Source organism: Denticeps clupeoides, chromosome 13 (assembly GCF_900700375.1).
Source record: "Denticeps clupeoides chromosome 13, fDenClu1.1, whole genome shotgun sequence".
Taxonomy (NCBI): Eukaryota; Metazoa; Chordata; class Actinopteri; order Clupeiformes; family Denticipitidae; genus Denticeps; species Denticeps clupeoides.
This window is the reverse complement of record NC_041719.1, coordinates 10979384-10999078: the sequence shown is the minus strand read 5'-3', so window position 1 is coordinate 10999078 and position 19695 is coordinate 10979384. Positions and strand designations below refer to the sequence as shown.

The following is a 19695-nucleotide window of genomic DNA, read 5'->3' as shown; positions in this document are numbered from 1 at the left end:
CCGAAAGAAAACCGACAACCAGTGTTTTCCCCAAACTGGGTCTAGAATGACACTTTTTGGACATTTTATGAACAATGTGGAATACTTTGTTAAATTCTACTCCTGCGTTGTGAATGAAACGTGTGCAGGTGTGTTTTGTGGTTCAGAAACTCCCCGTGGAATTTTTTTGCACAAAATTCACGTCACGTATTATTTTTTTTTTACGAAATTTATTTGTCTTCCAAAACGAAGAAACGTAGAAATAGCATTTCATATCTTTGGCATCATATGGTAAAAAAAAAAAAAAAAAAAAAAAAGATACCGCAAATATAAAAAATGCAAAAACGAACAAACATCCACAAATACAAATCTCGTTTCAATATGAACTTTGCTCCATAATCTATACAAATATAGTGCATAATCTCTGTTTTCTTAACAAAACGCCGTAGAAAAAAAAGAAAGGAAAAGTAACATTTGAACATAGAAGCAAGTGACAGTCGTTGAGAGTCTGTGGCGCGGCCGCCCGCCTGGCTCTACCAGGGCCGCCACACCGAGTCCGAGGTGACGGACGGCGCGCCCGGCGACACCGCGGCCGGAAGTGGGGTGCCCCCCGCGCCGTTGGCGTACACGGGGATGACGGGTCCGTTCGGCGCGAACGCGGCGTTGGGGATGAGGAACGCGAACTGTCCGTCCGTCGCGGGCACCAGCTGGAAGCCGCCGTACACCTTGGTGGCCTCCGGGGACATGGTCGGCGGGGAGCCGCTTTTGCAGGGGACCCCGCCCAGGGGGGGCGCGCTGGGGATCTGGACCATGGGCTGGGCGAAGGACGGGTGCGGGGGAGCCGCGGCGATCTGGTGCTGGCTCGGGTAGTTCATGGCGTTGATCTGCGTCACGCAGCTCGCCAGGTGGCCGAGGAGCCGCGTGCGCACCTCGGTGGTGACCCCCTCGCACGTCGACAGGAAGCGGGTCACCTCGTTCATGCACTCGCTGAATCCGGCTCTGTACTTCCCGAGCACGGTGGGGTCCGTGTTCAGGGCGGCTGCGGGACCGGGACGAGATCGTGGTTAGCACCGGTGCGCGCGCGAGCGAACGTTCGCGACGTAAAAAATAAAAAATAATAAAAAAAACTCACCGGTCATCTGCGCACGCTGCAGGTTCCGGAGGTGTTTCACAGTCATCTCCAGGATGTCGGCCTTCTCGAGCTTCGAGTGTCTGGAGCTCTGCGTGGAAAAAAAAAAAGGAAGAACGGGATCAGCACGCGCGCAACGTGCGTTTTGGCAACGCGCGACGTCCCACGGCACGCGCCACTTACATCTTTCTTCAGCGCGTCCAGAATGAGGGTCTTCAACTGCCCCAGGCTCTCGTTGATCCTCGCCCGTCTCCTTTTCTCCATTATGGGCTTGGAGGACTGGGGGGGGGGGGGGGGGGGGGGGGGGGGGGGAAAAGGGGGGTACGGGCAACATTAACACTCACGTTTTCGGGGCTCGTTCTGTAGCTCCGGTTTGTAAGGAGTCAGGACACCAACCTTTCGGTGCTCGGAGGCCGTCTTGGGCTTGTCCGGGGTCGTGTTCATGCTGGCCGGGGTCGCGGCCACGGGAGAGGACGAGCTCTTCTCCATCATGTCGGCAGGCATCTTCCGTCCGACGTATCCCACACGGTCCGGATGAAAGCGGCTAGGAATCCACTGCGGAGGCAGAAAAGTCCAGACTCGGCGAGGAGGAGGAGGAGGAGGAGGAGGAGGAGGAAAAGGAGGGGGAGGAAGGAGGCGTCGCGGGCTCCGCTCTCGGTCGGCGTCTGCGGACGCGGGGCTGCGAGTGTCTGGAGCGCGCCGCGCGCCGCCGGTATTTATATCGCGGGCTGCACGCGAGCGGCTCGTGTGAAACTTCCCAAACTTTCTTTCCCACAGTAACTTTCCACCAATCAGCGCGGGGCGCACGCGGCCGGAGGGGAGGACGGCTCGTGGTCGGCGCGCCGCCATTGGTCCGCGCGGCGCCCGGGCGGGTGACCAATGGCGCGCGGCCGGGCTCAGGGCGCCACCGGGAGCGCCGTCCGTCACGTCGTTTACGTATTAACGCTCGAAGTGCCTTCCCGGTTTATTATCGCTCGGATCCTAATGCTTAAAATGAGTTGGGTTTTTTTTTGGTTTTTTTTGGTAAACACACAACGCATAACTACGGGTCGGATTTGTTGGTTTTGCGTGTCGCAGTTAAAGGTGTTTCGCTTTTTGCACAGAATAAAAATTACGTTTTTTTTTTTTTTTTTTCCTTTTTCTTTTGGCATTTTGACATCCGTCGGCATGCGAGCGCCGTCGTGAATGTGGAGCACGTGCCAGGATGTTTTATTGCCGCGGTGGTTGAGGTTTGGCCGCCGGGCTGGGGGTGGCGGTGCTGGTTTACATTAGAGGGGAAGGTAAATAGCAGCTGCCGTTTTAAAAGCCTGGGAAAACCACGCCCACCCCCGGGCCCGAGCGGCCTTATCGGAATTCGCGCCAGGCGCAGACAAAATAAAGGTCATAATAACGCCAATAAAAAAAATGTTTTAAAAACTTTTTTAAACAAAAAAATCTACATAGTTATTAATATGTCGTACATTAAAAAAGAAGTTTTCGAAAACGATTAACAATTTCGGCAAAACCGAAATAACGTGTAATCATTTCATAAATGTAAATAAACTTTTAGTTTTAGCAAAAAAATCTCTCTTTCCCGGCCAGCAGCGACCGAGATCTGGAGCTCTCTCTCCCGCTCTCTCCCTCTCTCTCTCTCTCTCTCCATACAAACGCGAGCTATATCCTCCCCTCACTCCCTATACCGCTCACCGAATATACCCCTCCCTCTCTCTCCCTCCCTCACTCTCTCTCTCTCTCTCCCTCTCTCTCCCTCCCTCACTCTCTCTCTCTCTCTCTCTCTCTCTCTCTCTCTCTCTCTCTCTCCCCGCTCTCTGATCTCCAGCTGCTGTCGACCCCGCGACACGTGGCGCGGCTTCTGCCGGCTTGCCGCCCGCGCCTGCGGGACGTCGCGCCGGACGGAGATAAGACCGAGCGCGGCGCACTTCGGGGCCACTCGTGGGCCGGCGATCGAGCGCGTGCGACACCGTCCCGCAACCGTGGACGCCGACACGACTCTCGCGCGGCTGAAGCGCGTAAAAAAAAAAAAAAAAAAGGCGCGCAGCTCGTTTCAAACCGCGAGCTTTACTTGTTCACGGGGGTGGCGGCGTGGAAGTCACCCGGGTGACTTTCTCACCCGGGTTCCGCATGAGGTCGCGGCCGCGCGCACGTCTCTCTGCGCATGCGCACTTTTCAGCTTCGCCACAATTGTTGACTTACTAACTAAATCTTCGCTGATTGCGCTTTTGACAATATTGTATATGAATATGCGTGTTTTTTTGGTTTGTTTGTTAGATTTGCATCTGATATATTTATTTCTGTGTGTGTCCCTACACTTGTCACATAGGGTGGTAGTAACTTAGTGGGTAAAACACTTATCTATGAACCAGAAGATCCAGGTTCAAATCCCACTTACTACCATTGTGTCCCTGAGCAAGACACTTAACCCTAAGTTGGCGTCTGATAAATGCCGTAAATGTAAATGTCACACCATTGCCACCCTCTTTCCCTTTCTGTCATATCTTTATTGAGCCATTCCAACTACGCCCCATTGCCGTCCCATCATGCGGGTCTAAAGTACGTGAGAAAGCGGGAGATAGCACAGTCTCAGACAGCCTGGCCTGCCATGGCAAACAACCTGCACTTAATGTGTAAGCCACTGGTGTCCGGGGGTCTGCCAATGTTTTACGGCGGCGGCGGACGCACGGCGAGGGTGGCACGGTGTCTACTGGCTCGCAGCCTTCAGTGAGAAGAAATAAAGGCCCGAGGTCCCATCTCAGAAGGTAGAATGGATCTCGGACTTCACGTGGAAGTCCAGGATCCGGGGGACATTCAACATGCCATGATGAGGGTTCCAATTTTTTCTGTTGAAACTGAAGTGTGAGATGGACAAATGTGAACATCTGGGCTGACTGTCGCGGTGCCAAAGTAAACGTATAGCACATGGGGACTGTAAAAAAAGAAAGGCTGAATGAAAGAAAGAAATGACTTTTTGTCATTTGTATTTTTTCAGTATGTTGGAGGGTGTCATTTATTTAGTCACTAAGAAAATGAACTTTGCGGATGTTACAGTAAATGGGAGTATACCATCATCAGGCACCCCTCTTCCTCATTCTGGATGATTTCAGCCCATACGCAAGCTCCAATCTCCTCCCTTCAACCTCCATTTCGCTCAGTTGTCTCATGAAACACCGTTTCACCAGCTCTTTAACTAAACTAGTCAATATGACCGTTGGAAAGTCTCCCAACATGCTGCATCTTAAACAGAGGCTCCGAAATCTCCAGAGGAGAAGAGTTCCCTTACTCTCACTGGGTTTGTTTATTAGCTTGTAGGTAATGCTTGTGTGTTCATGTTCTGAGCTGAGTGAGCAAGTGGTGGAACAAGAGAGCGCCAATCCAAGCTGCAACACTGCACAACCTACAGATCTTACAGAACGTACGAGGAACAGAGGTGGGTGAGAAAGGAGTGAGAGGACTTTGGAGACAGCAGAACGGAACAATATTACTACCCGCTCCCTCAGTAACATAGTTACAAAGTACAGCCGCTGCAAAGGATTCTGGGCCCATTGGAAGCTCATGGTGGGGAAAGTGATAAAGTGTTGATTCATAGCCTCCACACACACACACAGGTCACCAGCAGTCTCTCAGACATTACCGCCTGGTTGTTCAGCTCGGCAAGGCTCTTCAAACGCGTATCTGCAGCCGCGAGGACCTGAGCCTCTCCAGCCTGCCGGAGCCTGCGCGGGTTTGGGAGGGAGAGGAATGCCCTCGGGGGTCTGGAGGGAAGAGGATCTCTCTCTCTCTCCCGCTCGCTCGCTCCAGAAGCCCTCCTCTGATGCCTCTGAATGCCCAGGCTCAGCGCGCCTGTGAGGGGGAGGCAGCAGAGACGGGGTCATGGGTCACGGGGAGCGTAACTGCAGGATAAGCATGTGCGTGGTAGGCTCTGGTGGTTTGGAGCCCGTTTGTGAGCGCTTTCAGGCCTTGGGCGGGTTCGTAAGCACCTGTGCCAAATGCTAATAATGTCAGCGCACAGCCTCTTTCTCACCAATCTCATTTCGCCTCGTTTATTCAAATACCCTTCTCTCTATTTAATTAAGAAATCAATATCCACCCCACCCCCCCCAACTGGATGCATGGAGCTGATTCACATTGTCTTAAGACAGAGGTTCAAAATGCCGTGGCTTTACAGACGTGAAGCATATCCGACACCATGTCCTCTTCCAGGGGTATTAGTGAAAGCCCTCGAGAGACTTGCTGACAAAGAGCGCGGCGCGGCGAGAGAGCGCGGTGCATTTGAATTACAGGTGCGTAGCGCAACGTGTTTCCTCTTTTAAGAGGCGCCTTTGTTGACTGCAGATAAGAATCCAGCTTTGAAGGCCCGGGCCTTCTTCAGATGACAGTAATGTCCGGAATCATTATCTCTAATAGGCACCAGTTTGGTGTAAACAAACAGTGAGTATCGGGTAGGAAGCTGCACGTCTTCAGAATTGATTTCTTTGCTACAGATGGGTAAACAACCAGGTAATACTTAAAGTAATAATAATGCTTACATTACTTCAGGTCTGAAGAATGAGTCAAGTGTAAATGTGTTCTTTGATGTAAATTTGAAGGAAATTGAATTGTGTAACCACAGCATGTATAATGAATGCAACTTTTCGTACTGTATTGTTTTTGGCCTCTGTCCTGAGGAACATGTGTGCGCTGAGCAGCGCTGAGGTCTAGATGCGTGGTGTTACCTGTGGCAAGGCCAATCTTATCAGCCCAGGCATTAGTCTCTCCCTGGGAGGACCGCATGCCTCTTCCCACCGGCCACCTCCCCTCCACCTTTCCCGTGGGAGCTTGCAGAGCCAGGATAACCTTGAGACCTCAGCTGGTCGACTGCCAGAAACATTAAAGAGCCCCCCGCCCCATACACACACACTCATCTCAACCCACTATTACTACTGCATCACTCTAAAATTTCATTCTTTTTTTTTTCTGTGTCTCTCTTTTCCTTCTCTTTGAGTCTTTTCTTTCTTATTCTTAGGCTCAGAAGAGACTTCTCTCTTCTTTCCTTCGCTTTTTTTTTCCTTTCCTGAAAAAAAAAAAAGCTCTGTTCACATGGATCTCCTGGCCTGGGTCTATTATCTGAAGATTGTAGAGCTGCCAATTTCAATTTAGCCAGCCTATTATCAGACCAGAAATAAACGCCTCATTTGAAAAGTGGAAATCAACCTCCAGATAGGAGGGATGACTGACGTTGATTGCAAACTAACTGTTTGGTGCCAGCCTGCACTTTGTGTGGCTTTTGTCTCCGACTCCCTTTTTGCGCCGGCTTCATGCCTGTCATATTCCTTTAGCGCTGGGAAGGTCAAGTGCCGCTGCCTGAGAGATCTGAAGCTCGGGAAAAGATTCAGCCTCTTGCATAATAGCTACAATGCTCTTCATTTTCACCCTAGAGTCTTAGTTGGAATGTGTTTATGTGACTGTTTGCTGAGTCTTTTCAAGTTCTGATCTGGCTACTTTTTAATTAAATGATAGGCAGTTCATAGAATAGTTCACTGATAAAAGCTGGCTCTGCATTTTGAACATGTTTGTGCCCAAACAGTTGGGGTGGCTGATTCTCAGATCTGAGGGAATTTTGCATTGTAAGCTCCATTATTGTAATTCAGTCTGTGCAATTGGTAAATTCACTGTAATTAGTTGCAGTTTTCAACTAATTTCATTAGACTGTATAATTTTTTTTGTTTATGTTTTTTATGTCCATTTTGCAATTTGTGAGAATACAGACTGATATACTCTCGATTTTGGTCTTGAAGCATTCAGCTTTCAAACCACGACCATTTCCCATGACATCATCGACTGCCTTGAGTGCCTGGCCTGATGCTCTTTGTTGTCAATTTCCATTGATGCACAAACACACACACACACACACACACACACACACACACACCTATGACCTCATCAGGCCTGTCTAGGTTTCACCTTGCAGCCCCCCGATGACAGTTCCTCTCCCCGTGGCTGTATTAACACTCAATCCGGCCTGCTCTCCCGCCCCACCCATTCACAGCCTTTTGTCTTCCCCTGAGCACCAGTGTCTCCTCAGTTTTCACCAGCACCAATTCTCATACCTTCAGCCAGGCCAAAGGGGGAGTGTGTTGGCCTGGTTTCAGTCAGAGGTTTCACTCACCCACCTGATTGTTAACAAACAGTCTGGCAGAGTTACTTTTGTACCGTGTGCTTGAGCTGCTGTGTTCAGACGTGTACAATCGCTCAGTTAAAGAAAGGCTTTAATTACCACAGGACCAAGAATTCCGCTCCGAGTCCTGAAGCAAGCTGCCATAACATGATTAAAGTGTGGCTTGACAGATCAATTTGGATAAGAACATCTGTCAAATGACATGCTTTGGCACCCCCTGATAAGACCAGTGGTGCACCTCAAAAGCCACCGGTGCCCTCACATTCACAAAGAGATCAGTTCCTAACAAGGTGCCACAAGCCAGATGAGTGTGCCCCTCATTATGGGACGAGCTCTGGTTCTCAGGAGGGCCGTCACATGCCCCCCTCACCCACCATGGTGCAGACACCCCAAGTTCCTGGTCCTGCTTGGCAAGAAGCACCAGACCCGGTCAGATGGGATTTAGCAACTCAGTGGCCTATTAAATAAAGCAGCCACTGGGAGAGATTTGCAGAAGCTTACTGTGAAGAGAAGTACAACGGGGTCGATTTTCCCACACATCAGCCAATTACTCCCCTGAGACGGCTGGTAATCTGCATCCATCCGCCTGCCCATCCGCCCGTCTCCCTCTCTGTCTGCCTGCCCGCCTCTGCCCGTCCTGCCTGGAGTCTCTCGGCCGCCCGTCCCCGGACTGCCTCCCGCTCGCCCCACCTCTTTTCCCCAACTAAGTAACTTTAATTGTCCTGGGAAAGTCATGCTTGGCCCCCCCGGGGCACAAAGCGCGGGTTTATAATGAATGTTCCAGAGGGGGATTACAGCGGCCGCGGGCAGCGGCGACGTGAATGGCTGTGACAGATCGAGTGTGTGATCTTCCTGTCTGATCTGCAGGGGAATGGCAGGGCACTCTGCCCGGGCTAATTCCTGTCCTCATCACTCTCCGCGTCTTACCCCACCACACTACCCACCACACGCTTCTCCCTGCTACTTGTTGAAAGACAAGAAAGTTAAAAAGCTGTCAGGCCGACAGAAAGACGTGTTGTCATGTTACGCTCTGTATTTTTCAAGTCACACTCCTGACTTTTGGGTGAAGTTTATAGTGATGTGTTAACACCTGGTGTGTTTTTTGGCAACCTGGTCATTTTCTATTGTTGACCCTACACTAAAACAATTTTTTCATGTAAATGCTTCTTAGCATTTTGGATCTATATATGTCTGTCTGTCTTGTCTGTCTGTCTATCTATCTATCTCTCTTTTCCCACTACAAGAAAAAGGCTTATTAAAAAAAATATTAAACATATACATTTTTTAAAAGCGGAAAGATCACATTGGGTCATATTGCATGGAAATATTCACCCATATGACAATAATAAAACACTGCAGGTAGACGCATGCATATAAAAACATGCATGTGTGTGTGTGTGTGTGGCCCAGTGGGTAAGGAATCGGCCCCGTAATCAGAAGCCACTGAGCAAAGCACCGTCCCCACACATTTACATTTTATGGCATTTATCAGACGCCCTTATCCAGAGCAACTTACAATCAGTAGTTACAGGGGACAGTCCCCCTGGAGCAACTCAGGGTTAAGTGTCTTGCTCAGGGACACAATGGTAGTAAGCGGGATTTGAACCTGGGTCTTCTGGTTCATAGGCGAGTGTGTTATCCACTAGGCTACTACCACACTGCTCTCCTGTGTGTGTGTGTGTGTGTGTATATATGAATAAATGTATTTGTTCCCATTTGGGACTGAGTGCTTGCATGATTGTATGCATGTGTGTATGCTCCTGTGAGTCTGTATGTATATTTGTGTGGAGGTGAATGCGCTACAGAGGGATCTGGCCTGCAGGGGAGTGTGTTGAGAACAGACAGGGGGGTCCGTGGCAGGTTTGCCCCCTGGTTCTGGGAGCCGCTGTTGGCCGTGGGGCCCAGCTGCCTGTCTCTCTCATCAGCAGCCCAGCAGATCAGAGCCGAGTTCAGACAGCAGCACCTTCCTCATTCTAGTCCTCCCTCAGCAACATGGCCCCAGACCGCCTGCGCCCCCCCTGCACACGGACGAGCAGGCAAAGCCTCTGTAGATGGTTGTGTGTGAGTGTGTGTGTGCAAATATGCATATTTATCTGTGTATGTATTCAGAGTACAGTATCATTGCATGTTTCTGTGTGTATACTGAGTGTGTATGCATGTCCATATTATGTCTATTATGTGACATATTTTTCTTTATATTCAGTATTTTAATGTTTGTGAGGTTATTTTCCCACTTTCAAAATGTGTGGATGTCTTATTGTGTGCTTTAAATGTGTGTGTGCGCATTATTGTGTTTTCAGTGTCTGTGTGTGTGTAGCTGATGCACATGTCTGCTGGATCTTCAGCCCTCTGCTCTGCAGCTCAGACAGCCAGCACTGGGGGTGCATTGCTGGATCAATGCTCTGCTGCTGCAGGGGCTCCTGCTGTTCCGTCGGGGGTGGAGAAGCACCGCAGCTCGGCCCCAACTGCAGAAGTTTCCCTCCACTCGCTCAGCTCCACCCTACGGCCATGAAAGCGAGACACCGGCAACAAACACTGGCTCACCAGCAGCTCTTCAAAAACTCTTTAAATGCCATCTTTCTCCTTTAAGCCTGAGGAGACGGAGATGGGTGGAGGCCAGGGCAGGGATAAACCCAAAAATGTATCAACCAAATTGGAAATGACTTCCACTCAAATAAACATTTGCAAGGATAATGGCCAAAATGCAGTTTAAAACATTTAAATAGTGTAGAACCTATAGGTTCTCCATGAACCTCCCTGCCAGGAATGGGTGGCCACCTCCCCGAATGGAAGCTGGAGACGGTTCTCTGTTCCGGGGGACTCCTGTAGTGGCCTGTCAGCGAACCCCCTTCCCCACCGTTTGCCAAGTTGGGGTAGGGGAGGGGGCATCATTTGATCTCAGAATTATGTCAGAAATGTTTCCATACTTCCCATTCACAAGAGCACCAGGCGGGAGACATAATCCCATAAGACATGGAATTAAAGTGAAAAGCCCAAGGAGGTGAAGAGGTGCTTTTTCTGGAGAGGGAGCGTCGAGGGGGGCATGGGGTGGCGGGGTGGTGGAGCGAGGCAGCCGTCCAATAAAAAGCCAAGCATGTGACATTAAAAGGGCCTTGTTCGGCAGTCTGTGGAAATGAGAAACTGTATTGAGGGGGGCCGTATGTCATGGCTGTCAAACGGGCGTAATGTTGACAGGCCGGGCCCTTCTGCCCCCTCCCCTTGGCAGCGATGCATGCAGAGTGTGGGAAAGGGCGGCCCAGGCACGCGCCAGATAAGATTGCACAATAAACCATCAGGCCTCAGGCAGGGGCCTCCGCAGACTCTCAGATGCAAACAGGCCGCCGTTGGCTCGCAGCGCAGCGCAGCTCCGGGGTCCCGGACGCACACCCGCCATGCACAGACATGCCAGCTCGCCAACAGGCTGTGCCGGAGAAGGATGCATGTGTCATCCTCTGCTTCCTCTCTCCGCTCTCCCTCCCTCGGTCCCCGAGTGACTCACACGGCGCACTTCGGCACCCTCCTTTCGTCTGCTCCTCTATGCACACATTTAAGTGTCTTAAGATTAAAGACTGGTTTACATTCAGTGCGTACAGGCGGTTTTTGTTACATTTTGGTTTCAAATGACTCAACCGTTCATTGTGCCTAGGTGGTTTGCTAGCTGGCTTATTGGACCCAAGGCTGAAGCCACAGACTCGTCATTGGATGCAGCATTAAATCAGCTGGAGGGGCTTTTAATAGCAATCTATTGCAGTTGGTTGATATTTAGAACAAATCTGAATAGTGAGTGGTTTACCTTTTTTATGATGTCACGACAAATTAAACAACAATGGAAAAACTCTTTCATTCGGCATGAATGCTGCACTGTGGATTGTGCTAGACAAATAACGGGAGGTATTGGTATAAATTCAACTTTCCGTTCCCTGATTTCGTGTCAATGTCCTGATGCATTCAGAGATAATGAGATTCTGACCAATTTCACCCCAAAAACATGGCACACTCCAGATATCATGCCATCTGTTGATGCATGTGTGTCTCCATTTCCCTCAATGACTGAGGAATAAAGGGAAGCTTCTCATCTCATACTGCACATTTTCACCCACAGAAACATTTGCATGTCTTCCGTGGTTAAGCACTGTCTGGAGCTGCCAGGACTTCGCTCAAAAAAAAAAATCGGAATATACAAATAAATAGCTGAACTGTAGCGCAAACATTTAGCGAGGCGCACTCTGTTCCCCAGCATAAAGGAGGAAGAGGTGCTGGTCTGCTATGAGTTTTTAGAATACAAAATCTATAACTTTGATAGTCGGCCATGAAATGCGTGGTGAAGGCTTCCCTGGTGCCTGGCTTTGGGAGCTTTTAAACAGCTCCTGTGATGGGGTATCAGCAGGCTGGGGTCACGGTGAATGTTCTTATCCCACAGCTATCCTCAAACTCCTTTTTTCTTTTTTTTTCCTCTCCCTTCATACTGAACAACAGCCATTTCTCTCAAAAGGAGGTCTGGAAGGCTATTCTCACTGGTCCTCATTCCTTATGGCAAACACAGCACACCCACTTACACACGCCCACACACACACACACACACACACACACACACACACACAGTAGATCCATCAGACTTCTTGTGCTAACATATCAGAGTGCTTCCCTTCCCTTAAGCCAAATATTTACATGTGCTCGGATAGGGGGCAGAGTGGTTTGTGAATATTTCAACAGTCTCTTTAGGTTTCCATCTCTCAATTTCTCTCTCTCTCTTCTCGCCCTCTCTTGCAGGTTCTTGTTATTTTTTATTTTTTTGCAGTTTTTGTGTATTGAAGAGTGTAGCGAATAAAGAATTATAAAATCAAGCCATCCGTTTGCCAGACAGTTTACAGCGATAGGTGCGGCCCGGCCTCTCTGTCCCGGCTCAGACCCCGAGAGTCGTAATTGGGCCCCCACATCAAACAGGCCTCATTAGAGGGTCTCAAGGAGACACTAATCCTCCACATTCACACACATGGGGGAGGGGTGTTCATGTGCATATGTATGTGTGGTGTCTGGTACCCGAGCCAAATGAAACATCTCAAGATCACATAAAAGGTTCTGAAGTACCACTAGAGCATCCAGAGAAACTGGAGAGGGGAACAGAACACGCAGTCCGTAGCTGCCCTGGACGCTGGTGCATCATTTCACCATCGACTAAATAAAAGAAAAGAAGTCACTCCGGAACAGAGGTGGTTTTTGTCTTCAAGGAGCCTTGATGAGTCAGCGGCTGGACAGCCTGGGGGGCCCTGCTCAGTCACCTGCACCTGGGTGTGACCCTGTCATGTGACCAAAACTGAGATGCAAACAGATACAGATTAGTGAAGTGGGCTTAGGTAAGGTAATATATTATGGTGTAAAGTCAAAGACACACGCCGGCTCGGTATCTTTGTCTTGAAGAAGGCAGCCCTTTTTCTGGAGTGTAATTCTTTTTGTCACCCAGAACGCAGTCTAAATCTGCACTCATCAATGTATTCATTAAAAGTGTTTCCTTTTTGTTTTCTGCACTTATGTATGTCATGAGGATGCATTTGACCCTACACTATAAAACAAATACCAATATTATATCATTGTATCGTGGTAATAGCCTAGAGGGTAACACACTCGCTTATGAACCAGAAGACCCAGGTTCAAATCCCACTGTGTTCAAATACCATTGTGTCCCTGAGCAAGAGACTTAACCCTAAGTTGCTCCAGGGGGGGGACTGTCCCTGTAACTACTAATTGTAAGTCGCTCTGGATAAGGGCGTCTGATAAATGCTGTAAATGTAAATATAATAATGTAAGCATCTCCCTTTGACTGTTCTCCATAAGGGTCTGGTTGTCTGCACAATTAATTTGGCTAAATTAGTTAACACATCCAATGCCCTTCCAGACATGGGACACTGTTACATGAGTCCTCAGGTTAAATTAGGTATTATATTTTAAAAACAAGCTCATGTTGACTAATCATTATACATTCGAACAAACTCATCTGATACATTAGACTCATTGCATAGTGGTGTCATTACATTTTAGACCTCAGCAATTACTTTAACTGTTTATGACAGATTAGGCCAGATTTGTTCCTGTAAACATCCTTCTCCCAACTTATGTCCCAGGCCTCAAATATATAAAATGTAAGCATTTATACAGTCCAGGCCATTCCACATTGCAGCTGTAATGATAGAATTGTTGCGAAAAATGAATAATGATGCTGTGACGCACAAATCATGAACTGGTGCCACCTGGTGAGCATGTTTTCATAACCCATAGGTGTATTATGTATGTAAATTAGGACTGCTATTTAAGTTTCCCCTAGTCACTCCCAATGTATGTCTTTGCCAAATGTATGCTATGCTTACTTCTGTTCCTTAAGTGTTTTGTGCTTCCAGTTCACGTGCTGTGTTTCCTTTCATTTATTAAAAAACCTTGGAGATATTGTGCGCCTGTGCCTCCTTTATATATTTACAAATGGATATGGAACTCCTGTCCGATCACTCTCAGATCAGAAAAACATCAACATGTCCCTATTCAATGTCCCTCTACCATACAACGCATGGTCATTTTATTACACCGTTGTTTATACTTATACTTACAGACAGTTTATAGCTACCTTTAGTGTAGCAAGTGTCTGGTCAGAAAAACACCTGAAAAATCCAATGGCCTGACAACCATTGAGGTCAATCATTAGATGAGTCCTTTTGGATGAGGTCCAGTTGGTAATTTTTACTTGACAGTGTTGCCAGTAGTTATGAAAATTGTGCTTTTCAGTTATATTCATCTCAAAATATAATGTTATATGAACTTTTTTAAATTCTTTGTTCAACACAATACACAATACCAAAAATAAAAAAGAACATTTGGTCTTGCATGTGTTTCAGTTGTCATCATCCTTGCTTCCCAGATCATTACATGAACACACTCACAATAAACAAATGTACATTTGCATCAGCTTATGCACCAGTGACTCCCAGACTCTCTTTCCAGCCCACCGGTGTCTTTACATGCTGAAATGCTTATAATGCTTCAGATGTGCTCCACAGAGTCCATAAGCAGCACTTCCCAGACCTGGTGAGCTGGGAGGCATGCTGACAGGTGTTCTCCATTGATTCCTTGGCCATGCAGTTGGGCTATTGGAGACATTTCCCCTCGACCTTTGGCGACAGGGCGGGGCGTACGGTGAACCGGGAGGGAGGTGGTGGCAGCTTAATTGGCAATTTGCGATTCAGTTGAACTCTACAGCGACCAGGCACTCAAGGACGAAATGATTTGGCCTCCTTACATCAAGCGACCTCCCATTACCCCTCCACCATGACATCCCTCTGATCTCCCTTTCCCCTTTATTGGAGTTTAGCGCTGTTTATATTTCGGTTGTCTGCTAACCCCAAGTTTTAAATCAACTGTGTCCGGGTGGTCTGTTGTCTGCGGCAGCAGTTTGGGTTTCTCGCGTGTTCTTCCTGTGCAAGAGGGTGACCTCCCGTTCTTTTAAAATCACACCATGCAGAACATTTATTTTATGGGAAGCACAGGGGAGAGGAAAAGGCTGGGACACGTGGCCTTGGCTGAGACTTCAAAGCCTTGTAAGTCACTGTGAGGCAGGGAGAGAGAGAGGCAGACAGATACGAAAGCCAAAGATAAATGGCGTCATGTCAGACATTTGGAGATGTAATGTCTTTTTTTACTGTCCCCATGATGAACAGATCTTTTATTAAAGCAGTTAAAGAACAGACTGAAAATGATGTCAGGGTCTTTGGCATGAAATGGCCAGACACACCTCTCAAAATATTTCTTCCTTTTCCAATTTTGAAAGAAAAGAGGAAAGTCCCTGACATCACCTACTGCATGATCTCCATGGCCACGAGATTTTGCACTCCACAATCAATAGACTGGTTCCAAAGGTTGTGTGAGCTGGAGTCTATTTATTTACATACATTTTAATAATTCTATTTATCAATCAATGTATGTGCAACAAAATGTATTTTTAAATTATTTGCTTTTTTAACTCTTCCTGATGTTAAAACAACATTTAATAGTAGGTATAAGGTTGCTTGGTTAAATATAGTATTTTTCCATTTTTTTTACAACAAGATAAAAATAAAATGTTGCTCTGTTCTGTATGTGCTTAAAAACTGGTATTGCCTTAGTAGAACACAACTACACAGCTGGATCACTGTCTGTAAAGGGTTAACAGCACAATGTGTGAGATGTGCCCCTCCTTCCATGACTCCACATTGGTGCCGGTGCCAAGTTTGAAACTCCCCACCAGGCCCCCAAGCCCTCCTCCTCTGCGCTCCGATGCTCGGCCCTGGCCCGGCGGCCGCAGGCTGCGGAATGTGTGAGAGCCATGTGTCAAATCCCCAGACTGTGGGAAAGTTCTGCTCTCTGCTGAACTCGACTCCCCTCCCCATCACACACACACACACACACACATACACACACTCGCCTTCTCCTCACTCGCTCCTTCCCTCCCTCCCTCACTCTGCTCGCACTCTCCCGGCAACCGCCCTGCCCTGCGTCGGCCACGCACAGGAAGTCGGGAGAGGCTGCCAGCAGCGTGTCACCCTGGAACTACGACTTCCGAAGACCGTTTTCATGCCAGACCCCCTCACCCCCTCACCCCCCTTCCCATTCCACACCTCCCTCCTTCCTCAGCCTCCGTCTCCGTTGGCTGGGGAGAAAAAGTGTGCCTAAGCAGAGTATCTGAACAGCACTACAATCAAGGCGATTCCAGCTTCTCCACACAAACACCAGAATGAGACAATACATTTTTTTACAGACACACACAGTCTAATAATTAGTGCTGAATGATTCTCATTACAGTCAGCATGGAAGAGAGAGCTGCCATCATTTTGGACTTTTTGTTTTATCAGAACACATGTCTTCCATATCTAAAACCCTGTAGATTTTGTCAGAGGATGCAGTTTAGTGCAGCAGCATAAAAAAAGTAAAGCTACCCAGCGCCGGCGCCTTTTCCTGTAAACACATGCAAATGGTTTGTTGTAGAAGATTTTCAGACTAACGACTGAGACCGAGCCATGCCTGGAGCTGATGTTCAAAAAGAAACGCTCAGTGCCATGTCTGAGGAGCAGCAGTCTTTTCACACAATTTCCTGCTGACACAAGCTCAGTTGGGGTTGGATGGCAAGCCATGTGCCATCACCCCACCGACCAAAGGCTAAAAATATAGCTGCATACCTGCTGAGTGACAACCCGCCATTGCTCATAAGCCACACTTAAACCGACAAGTCTGTTTCACACACACACACAGACACACACACACACAGCTAATGGCTTCACCAACCTGTGGCCTGCATGGCCTGATAATTCCTCCAGGTGCAGGGAGTGCAGAGAGGGGGTGGACACCTGACCCCAGGTCAGCCAGACAGGCCTTGCACCAGAACCCCGGGCTACCCGACCCTCTGAAAATGAGGCGAACTGGCAGCTAAAAATAATCAATGCAAGATGTAATGTTAAAAATGATAACCATCACACTCTGGATCAAATGTATGTTAAGGAAGCAGCCTCGTAATCAGAAGGTTGCCGGTTCGAATCCCGATCCGCCAAGGTGCTGCTTTGCAAAGCACCTTCCTCACACACTGCCCCCCTGGGCAGTCATGACTGCCCACTGTTCACCAAGGGTGATGGTTAAAAGCAGAGGACACATTTCGTTTCTTAATGAAACAAGCCACTACTCTCTATAATGTTGTCGCCTTTATTATCATTTCAAATTTATTAGCAATTGAATACCACATTATAAATTGTAGTATATCTTGCAGTTTAAAATGTTATTATACACTTTATTTAAAAATAGTAATTCATTGAAAGCAAAAAAAAACCTTCTAGAGGAGGACACATGCCAGTCTGCTGCTATGCAGCCCCATTGACACAAGCCTGAGATGCATTTTGTGTTCTGACTCCTATCATGACCACCATTAAAGTGGACATGCTCTGACCTATGAATGTTTGGCCCTTGCCAAAGTTTTGAACAAACTGCATATTGGTCAAAATATAATTAAATTCAGTCATTACTCACAACTCTTTTCTACGTGGGAGCAGGACATCATGACCTCTTAACCCCATGCAAATGTTGTTGCTGTCTTTATTCTTATCCCTCCCGAGAAATAGGTGTCCTCCTCAGGGTTTGACAACAGAACAAAGATGTTAAAGCCAATATGTCATTATCTTTAGGCCAGTAGAGCAGTTGCTGTTTTGTCTCTGAAGCACACATGACCTCCAGAAGCCCAGAGGGTTGGGTGGAGGATAATGATCAAGCCATTATAAAACCAGGACTTCTCAAGTGCCTCCACATCCTCCCTCCTCAGGTGTTGTGTGTAAATTCATCAACTTTCATTACAGAGCATCTCTTTCCATCTGGGTTCAGGTCCTAATTGGTGAAGTCTGTAACAGATCAAAAGAAGAGTGCAGAAGCACATCTGTACCTAAAGCGGCCTGAAGGTCTGTTGACACACAAAGTGGTGGGAACCAGTTGCCCTGAACTCAAGAACATGCAAAACAAATGTTCCTTAAGACCAATGCCTTCTCTGGCGTAGTCGCAGATTCCAATAATATTGACGGAATCACCCTTAACGACTTAACAAATTCCACTGAGGTGCCACTGAGCAAAGTACTGTCCCCACACACTGCTCCCCGGGCGCCTGCCATGGCTGCCCACTGCTCACCAAGGGTGATGGTTAAAAGCAGAGGACACATTTTGTTGTGTCACCGTGTGCTGTGCTGTGTATCACAATGACAATCACTTCACTTTGTTTTCAAAATGGGAAGAGTGATATTTTCATGTTGAACAGATATCTGTAGCTGAACAGGTCATGCATACAATATGAAAATGTGTTTTACTCAGCATAAGCACAACAAGCAATAATAACATTTTGTGCATTATATATAGTAATACAATCCAGTTTCTACAGAAATCGAAGAACTCCCCTAACTGTGAAAATGATCGATGATATTTCCTGCGCCATGGCACCATCACATGGAAGCTGAATAACCATCATACCATCCAAACTGACTTGGCAGTCTCCCGCCAGTTCTGGCATTAAATGTGTGCCAGCTTTCCGTTTTGTTTCCCACACTCCCAACACCCATCACCCCCATTCCCACAGGTCATCTGCAGAGTCTCCAGCGCCATGCTCCTGCGCCTCGGTGTAATCCCCCCTGGCACTCAGAGGCTGGCCCAATTCAACACTCTGCCTGCTGAACAAAAAAAAAACAGGCTGGGCTGGACACACAGAGCCGGGCATTGAAGAGCGGAACCCTCTGAAGCCACACTCACAAAGGCATGTGCAGGAGTCCTCAAGGCCAATTATGTCGTGACCAATGCTCCGCAAGCTCAGCAGAGACTGAGGAGTGATGCCCTCTCTCAAACTATCACATGCCAAGCTAACTCCAATGTACAGGTCACAAACCTGAATAATCACAGTCAGAACCTCTAGTTCCTGTAATTAAATTGACTCTCGGTGCAGACACTCTTCATCTCTGATGGACCCACACAGATCCCTTTACGTTGGAATCCGGTGCACGTCCTGAGGATGCACTACCTCGTTAACACGGCAACAAAATACTTCTTCCATGTGTTTAGAGCAGCTCAGGCTGATGTGACCTCCACTGTGACGGCAAACCTCTGACTCCCCTACTGCCTGCCACAAACCTGGGGCTGACTACGACTTAACAAATCTGCTCCTGGCTTGCATAAAACTAGTCATGGTCACAGTCATAGTCAGAATTTTTCCAAATAATGTCAATTTCTATCAGCTATTCAGAGTCAGCGTTAAATGTGACAAACTCAAGAACAATTCACACATTGGATTGTTAAGGATTTTACATCAGTCTAACTGGAAATGCTTTTTGTTGGAGGAAGTTACATATATGCTGATCATACCTCCCTGACATCCACTACACTTGTCTGACATAATCATGGACTCACATTATGTCTCACAAGGCTTCAGACATTCGGACACCCACTCTGTAGCCTAAATGCATTTTCGTACACGATTTCTTACCTAGCTATAAAAATGATGCATGTGTTTATGAGGCTCGTCCTGGTTTTGATCCTGTTTGTCGATACGAGGTGTATACATGCAGCACATGCAGTACAGAGGCACAGTTTCTTATGAAGTAGAATTACTAGGTTTCTTAACAGCAAGTTTAGGGCTTATTCAACTTTTTATAATTGGAAAATAACATTTACATTCATAAACACACAGCCAGGATATTTCAACACTCCTGCAGTACAAATACTTTAATGGCAAAAGTATTATATATGCTGGACACGCTTTATATCATGGATCTCTTTAAATGCATGGAGAACCTGCCACATGAACAGGTTTTAGAAGATTAGCTGCTAATATCTTTAATCCAGATAGCACAGGACACTTTCATGTGTACGAGGGATTACGTGCATAAAAGCAGACAGGTGGCTG

General features: G+C 47.6%; 1 protein-coding gene across 1 annotated transcript; it reads right to left on the bottom strand.

Annotated features, from left to right (window-relative positions):
• Positions 1 to 341: 341 nt before the first annotated feature.
• her6 (hairy-related 6) lies at positions 342 to 2095 on the bottom strand. Its single transcript, XM_029001122.1, has 4 exons — positions 1505 to 2095; positions 1292 to 1387; positions 1112 to 1199; positions 342 to 1018 (listed from the first exon to the last, which is right to left on the bottom strand). The coding sequence occupies exons 1-4, from the start codon at positions 1955 to 1957 to the stop codon at positions 513 to 515; spliced, it is 1143 nt and encodes a 380-aa protein (XP_028856955.1). The 5' UTR covers positions 1958 to 2095; the 3' UTR covers positions 342 to 512.
• Positions 2096 to 19695: the final 17600 nt, after the last annotated feature.